The sequence below is a fragment of the Papaver somniferum genome, chromosome 4 (assembly GCF_003573695.1).
Source record: "Papaver somniferum cultivar HN1 chromosome 4, ASM357369v1, whole genome shotgun sequence".
NCBI classification, from domain to species: domain Eukaryota; kingdom Viridiplantae; phylum Streptophyta; class Magnoliopsida; order Ranunculales; family Papaveraceae; genus Papaver; species Papaver somniferum.
In genome coordinates, this window is record NC_039361.1 from 108,447,955 (window position 1) to 108,455,453 (window position 7,499).

At 34.5% G+C, this 7,499-nt stretch overlaps 1 protein-coding gene across 2 annotated transcripts; it reads right to left on the bottom strand.

Moving 5' to 3' along the window:
- Positions 1-4,949: 4,949 nt before the first annotated feature.
- On the bottom strand, positions 4,950-6,391 carry LOC113274172. 2 transcript variants are annotated; one of them, XM_026523644.1, is made up of 2 exons: positions 5,239-6,391; positions 4,950-5,086 (listed from the first exon to the last, which is right to left on the bottom strand). In XM_026523644.1, exons 1-2 carry the CDS (start codon positions 5,845-5,847, stop codon positions 5,048-5,050), a joined length of 648 nt encoding a protein of 215 aa, XP_026379429.1. In that variant the 5' UTR covers positions 5,848-6,391; the 3' UTR covers positions 4,950-5,047. The 2 variants fall into 2 exon arrangements, with proteins under 2 accessions (XP_026379429.1, XP_026379428.1); XM_026523643.1 differs by having other exon boundaries at positions 4,950-5,096.
- Between the last annotated feature and the right edge of the window lie 1,108 nt (positions 6,392-7,499).

A 7,499-nucleotide genomic window follows, 5' to 3' on the forward strand; every position in this document is an offset into this window, starting at 1 on the left:
TACTTGGCTAGACGAATATTAACTCCAATGCTGGTTTGGATGGCGGATCACCATCTAATGTTTTAACTTTTTTACCACGTGTAAATGTCCAAGAATATCTTAGGGTGCATATCGCTATTGCATCTTTATGCCTATTCTGTAGTTTTATGCCAATTTTCAGTGTTTTATTTTAATAACAAATTTACTTTTTCTTATTAAAAAGAGTTTTTTTTTATTTTTTTCTTTTGATATAACCTTGTTTTAAGGGCTGCTCCCACGCTATAGGTGTATAAACATCCACATTTTAAGGATAATCCTTATAAATAAGGAGGATTAGAGACTTTTAAATATTTTCCTCAATATGGAAAATCTATATAGATAACCACAAATATACACCCATATTTTTTTTATCTATATTTTAGTCATAGTGAAAAATAAAAAGTAAATCATCCCGTTAAAAATCAACGAGATTAGTTTTCAAATTAAATTAAAAATTAAAAAGCATGTTACATCCGGTCAATCGATGACCGGGCAAAGAAAAAAACTATATGTCCAGATGGCTGACCGGATGGACTACTCCAGAGAGAACCCCTCAAATACGTAGAGTATCATCCAGACTTTCAGAGAGATGCAGACCTAATTCTCACCCATAATAGCAATTTTTATTCATAAAATATGAACTATCACAAAGATACGGATAGTTTTTTTTAATAGAGGAGTCTTCTGCGTGGAACTAAGTGAGTGTTATTTATAGCTGAAAAATTGATGTCTAAATAAACAAATTTATTTAATTTGGAATAAAATTATCTAAATCTTTAAGCAAATACAATGACATCAAACGAAATCTAGAATGGATATACTTTATTGGAATTGAATTATGTGAGCTTTGTTGGAATCGAATTATGTAGGCATGCCAATTAAATTGAAGAAACTTTAGAGTCGGATGAAGAGTAATAAACAACTATAAAGGAATATTTACTGGTCTAAATGGAGTCTGTCCTAGCGAACTATGTCATAATGACTTGTTAAACGTATGTAAAATGGCATTTTGGATAATTGTTAATGTAACTCTAATAACTTGAGTAAGTATTGAATGGATAAATTGGAGAACGTGGTATCTTGGTAATTTTCACGGACACATGAAATTTTTTTTCCCTTTTCAAGGCGAGTGTAATTTAGTCATTTGCACGGACACCTAAAAATTTATTTCTCTATTTCGGTGAGGGTAATTTGGTCATATTCACGGACAACGAAAAATTTGTTGCCTCTTTTAGGATAGGATATTTGGTAATTTTCACGGACACATGAAAGTTTGCTTCCCTTTCCGGTGAGAGTAATTTGGTCATTTTCCCGAATGCATGAAAAATTTGCTGAGGGACCATCAATATATGATATCTTACTTCCAAAGCACATTTGAATGAGAACATATGGTCTATATCTAGTAATCTTGTAAACTGAGTATGAAACCCAGATGGCTGAATCCATTGAGGGACCATAAATATATGATATCTTGCTTCCGAAACTCATCTGGCCGGGAGTGGACTACTATAAGTCGGAAACTTCGTAAGAACGATAAATCCAATCATTCATATGTAAGATTCCATCGGAACTCTGAAACCTTAAACAAACCTTTTTCTGTCGACTACGAGAAAGAAAGTGGCTCCAAGCTCAAAACCTGACCAGGAGTGGGACTACTATAAATCGGGAAACTTCGTAAGAACGATGAATCCGACCATTTACTAGTAAGATTCTATCAGAATATTCTCTGAATCCTTAAACAAACCCTTTTTTGGCGACTACGAGAAAAAAAGTGGCTCCGAGCTCGAAACCTGGCCGGGAGTGGGAAAACGAAAAAGCATACCACAGAAAAGAAAAAGCTAAAAAATATATAAAAATCATTACACATGAAAATTGTACTACAAAAACCTAATAGCATTTCGTAGGGTTGTGAGACATCATATAACAACTCTTCATTCTTCTTGTCTGAAACAACATATGAAAACTCTTCCTTCTTGTAGTGTGAAACAACATATGACAACTCTTATTTCTTGTTGTGTGAAACAACATATGATAACTCTGTTTACCAGTAGCACTAAATTCTCTAACAACTCTTCATTAAAGTCAACAGTATGCATACTTATGATTCACGAATTCAAGCTCAAGGGGTATGCGTATCACTGCCAGCTCGTGAAAGTCATGTCCAAGGGGTATGCAAACCGTACTTTCCCATATTCTCGAAAATAAAATCAACTAAATGATCTTTGGCAATATGTATATAGAGTTTATATTTTTGTCGTTAAAGAGAGGATAAATTAGGATTTTATGATTTCTCAATGTGAGTTACAAGAGGTTGAGCACGAACATTCTTCGCCTAAACCACACACAAAGGTCGTTCAAAGGTATGTGTATCGGGTATGCATACCTCTGATTCACGAATGCAGGCTCAAGGGGTATGAATATAACTGACAGCTTGTGAAAGTCAAATCCAAGGGGTATGCGTACCTTCCCCTATTCCTGAACTCAAACCCAAGGAGTATGCGTACCATTGGCAGCTTGTGAAAGTCACAAATTCTCTACTCTTAGATTGGTGAAGATAGGTCATGATAGATCATGTAAATGAGAATGAATCTTAGAGACCGAAGATCATTTTAACTTAATGTTCATTGACTTAGCCAATTTCACCTGTTATCTATCAATTTTTATCCAATATATCGCTCGACCTCACTCTACTTTTCTTTGATTCGTTGGGTTTATATGGTTAGTGTGAGTAACAAGAGGTTGAGCACAAACAGTCTTCGCATACACATAATGGTTCTATGGTTTCTCAATGTGAGTTACAAGAGGTTGAGCACGAACTGTCTTCGCCTAAACCACACACAATGGTCGTTCAAAAGTATGCATACCTCTGATTCACGAATGCGGTCTCAAGGGGTATGCGTAAACTGCCAGCTCGTGAAAGTCAAATCCAAGGGGTATGCATACCTTCCCCTATTCCTGAACTCAAACCCAAAGAGTATGCGTACTATATTGGTTGCTCGTGAAAGTCACAAATTCTCTAATCTTAGGTCGGTGAAGATAGGTCATGATAGATCATGTAAATGAGAATGAATCTTAGAGACCGAAGATCATTTTAACTAAATGTTCGTTGACTTTAGTCAATTTCACCTGTTATCTATCAATTTCTATCCAATATATCACTCGACCTCACTCTGTTTTTCTTTGATTCATTGGGTTTATATGGTTAACCCAAGTGTATTTGAGCTTGTCGAAGTTATTGCACGGGACAAGTAGATCTCACTAATGTTGCTACTTTCATCTTTATTACCTTTTTTTCAACGCCGTGATTCTTAATAATCAAATATTATTATTCAGATTAGTCTTTTCCATTTTATTGGGTTTCATGTAGATAAAAAAACTCACATTCAGATATGTCTGCCACTTACACTATGCAACAATCCAAACTTCAATTTAAATGAGGTAATCAAATAAATAAATTTAGGGTTTTATGAGAACCCTCTTTTCATCAGAAAAAAAAATGCTAATTATACTCGATAACCAATATCAAACTTGGGAAAATGTCAATTCAATTCACAGTACGTAATTACTAAGAAATTAACATGGATCCGTTATTATTCAACACGTTAAACATTATTGAACAAATTTCTGGTCACATTGTAAATTGGGATTAATGCAAATTTTGGATCAACCAAAAAAACATCACCTAATTTGCGAATAATATTTTTTTCCCTTCTGGATAGTTACTTACCAATAGTACAATCCATATGATATTCATTTTGGCCAATAAAAAACCTACAACCAACATTACATGGATCACCACTACATTGGCAATTTCTTTCCACAAAATGTCATGATCCGTATGATACTCATTTTAGCCAATAGAAAACCATACTCTCTATGTCTATGCAAACAAAAAACTATCACACGGATCGTCGCATCATCGGCAATTTCTTTCAATCTCAGCCACAAAATGTCATGATCCGTATGATATTCATTTTAGCCAATAACAAACTATAGCCTCTATGTTTGTGCAAACAAAAAATATCACATGGATCGCCACCTCATTGTCAACTTCTTTCAATCTCAGCCACAGAACACCACACGGATCAGACAGTTACCTGAGCTTTCCCATACAAGAACATAGCATCCACTTTTCACTGAATCAATTTTGCTTCTTGAAGCAAATATTCCTCTTTTGATTGAAATCACCTATCTAGATCAACAAAATGCACGAGAATCATCGATCACTAGTATATATAATTGATTTCTGATTTGTTTTTGTATTCTTATTCTAACCATTAACTCTAATTTTCAATTAAATCAATTATCTTCTGATTTGTTTGTGTTAGAACTTTCAATTAACTTTCAATTAATTTGTTTTTATACTTGGTAGAATTTTGCTTAGGCATATAAAATGTTTGAGATATTTCCTCTTCCAGAAATGATGTATAATTGTAAGAGTCCTTAGTGTTCCCTATGATTAATGCTTAATCGGTGACAGTGACCTTATCCAGTACTTGACAATTACTCACTCCATGACTGGTAGAGGATCTCAAAAAGCTGCTTGATTCCATAACAAAATTCACGTTTATTTAGAGCCATTCACTTTCCCTTTTTACGAGCCAAACATATTTTGAATTGTTGATTTATGGTAGTTTGAAGTAAATAGCTACTAACCTACTATTCAACTCGCTATGTACTACTTGGAAAAATGCTGGAGCAACCCACAAATTTATTTACTTGCTACGATATAATGGAAACAGGTAAATAGCAGCCAAAGTGTTTGGTGATTGCAAACAAGTTTGCTTAACTGTAAAAGCCACCAAACTTTTGTGATTTTGCCGAGATTTTGGTCGCTTAAACCAAGTTTTCTTGTAGTGTTTCAACAATATAACATTGGAGTTAGTTGTAGAGCAATAATAAAGCAAATACAATACATGTTTCGAGTGGTCATCCAATATTTCCAGCGAAAGAGATTCTATGTTCCATAAGATCTTCATTAAGTATGGTATTGCTTGAAAACAGGTTCTGACATAATAAGTTACCAGCTTCAGAAGTCATACTCTACCAAATTGAAATTCGGGGATTCCTGAAATAATCTTGGCAAAAAAAAAAAAAAACAGAAATTTGATCAGATACATAACGGTATGCATATTTATACATAATGTTATGCAATGTATACTTCAAGGTGAATGGAATGCATGAACTTAGATTGCTGAAAGAAAGAGAGGATGCAAATACCTCGAGGATCCAAGGTAATAACTGAAGTTCAACAACATCAAATACTTTTAGAAAACCAATCATCCTTGTGGCATACAGTTCTTTCTCAAGCTCGGGAAGCATCAGATAGTGTTTCCTGTCTCCTTGACTACTGAAACCTTGCATTTCTATATGAGCACAGACTAGAGAAGAAATGTTCTCCATAGAATATTCACGCCACGTAAAATCTTCGCAAACGAAAGTTTGGAGATTCGGAACATTTAACTTGATTTTCTTGGGCATAATACAATTCTTCAGTTCTAAGTACTTCAACGTCAGAGACTTTATTTCAAACCAATCCATATCGCTGCAGTTATCCATTGATATTTGACAACTTTTTATGCTCAAATACTCAAGAAGTGGCGGAAAGTTGCTACGTAAGAAGAGATTATTCCCATTGTCTATATCAAGTGATTCCAATTTCAAAACTCTAAGACAAGGTAAATCAATTGATTTAGGAAATGTAATCTTTGAGTAATTGTCCTTACGAAAAACCACCTCATCTTCAGTTTCCTTACGGATTTCTATATTCATCTCATATTCAGTTTCCTTAAGGATTTCTATATTAACCTTCAACTCTAACATTGTCATCGTTGAGAAATTGAATAATAGATTACAAGGAAAGTGATGTCTAACAATATCCTCCGACTCCCGATAATTAAATAGACCAATGAATTCAACAGATAGTTCAACAACATTGCAATTTAGAGCAACACTAATCCATGCATTAAGATGATTGACTAATAATGTATTATCTGTTATAAAGTCATCAGGGTACCAGCAAAGATGAAACTTGTCTATATCAGATTTATGGTCGCGGAGAATCAATGCACTATCTACAAACTCTACAAACTGCTGGCTTATCGATGAGGAATACTCATGGTTTCAGAATTCATAAGATTCTAAATGTAGAGTTGGAGAGAAGTCCAGATATACCTCCATCTTTTAGACAAAATGCTGGTTTTAACCCCAAATTTCATGGTACAAAAAGAAAGGATGTGATGAATGAGTTTATCTGATAACTTACTGATTTTATCTTCCATCTCATCCTCATCTTTATCTTTGTAACAAGATTGTGTATTCTTTGTTCGCATGTTTTCTAGATCGATCAGAGAGAGATGGAAAGAGATCCCGAAACATGGGAAAACCTACCTCCGAAACCCTTACTTAAATATGGAATACGAATCCTTATGAACACCGTCACAGAAAGAAAAAAGATATCGGGTCAATATATTTCAGGCTCATGGTTCGGCCGATAGTGGGGCCCACTATGTTGTCCTGCGGAAACTGCAGGGCCAACAAAGTTAATGACTCAATCTAACTTCTTTAAAATCCTAAGCTCATAAGGCTCCACGTTGAACGGTGACCTTCACCCACTCATAGAATTGTTCCGTTTCACTTTTTCTCAGATGAGAGAAAAAAGAGGAATTCTCACACAAATTTCGCCCACAAAACATAAAACAAAAGAAAGACACATATCAAACCCTGAGATTTTGTGAGTGGAAAAAACAGTCTCCCCGGAAACAAAATTAAAACAAATTTTTCTTCTTTTTTTGTTGTTATGAAACCAAAAGAGATGTCATTCGGACCCTAAAACAACTTCGTCTCCACCTTCTTCTCCATCATCTACCATCTGTCTCATGCTTATAATCCTCCAAGCTATCAGCAGTCTTTCCCGCAATTAGAAGAAAAAAAAAACTTTATTCTTATGAAGCCCAAACAGAAAGTTTTCTGTTGAACGAGCTGAATCTCCATAACCCTAATCACATCTCTTTTTTTTTCCATACGCTGATTCTCTTTTTCTCTCTTTGTTTTCCTTCTCCATCTCTTTGTTTATCGTATCCGTTTTGATTGTTTAGGGTTTTGTTCTAATTGTTTTTGTTTTGTTTTATTTCGAAGGAACAAATTTTTTTAATTAGTAACCTAACCTTTTTATTTCTGTATCTTCGTTTCACTGAATCAGTAAACCCTAAACCATATTTTGTTTTGCAGGTACAATCAATAAACCCTAACCCATGTTTTATTTTGCAGGTATAATTTTTGTTTGCTCTTGATAAACAACAAAATGCTGTCTGTTGGACCAGATTGGGAAGTATTACAAGCTGCATGGGGGAGATTCTGATGAAAACTTCTTGAAGAGTGTGTTTCAACAAGTGTTGTTGCAGGTAGATAACTTCTTTTACAAAACAAAGTGGGAAAATTTGTTTTTCTAGGCCTTTACATACCGATCCTTTAGTGTTGCT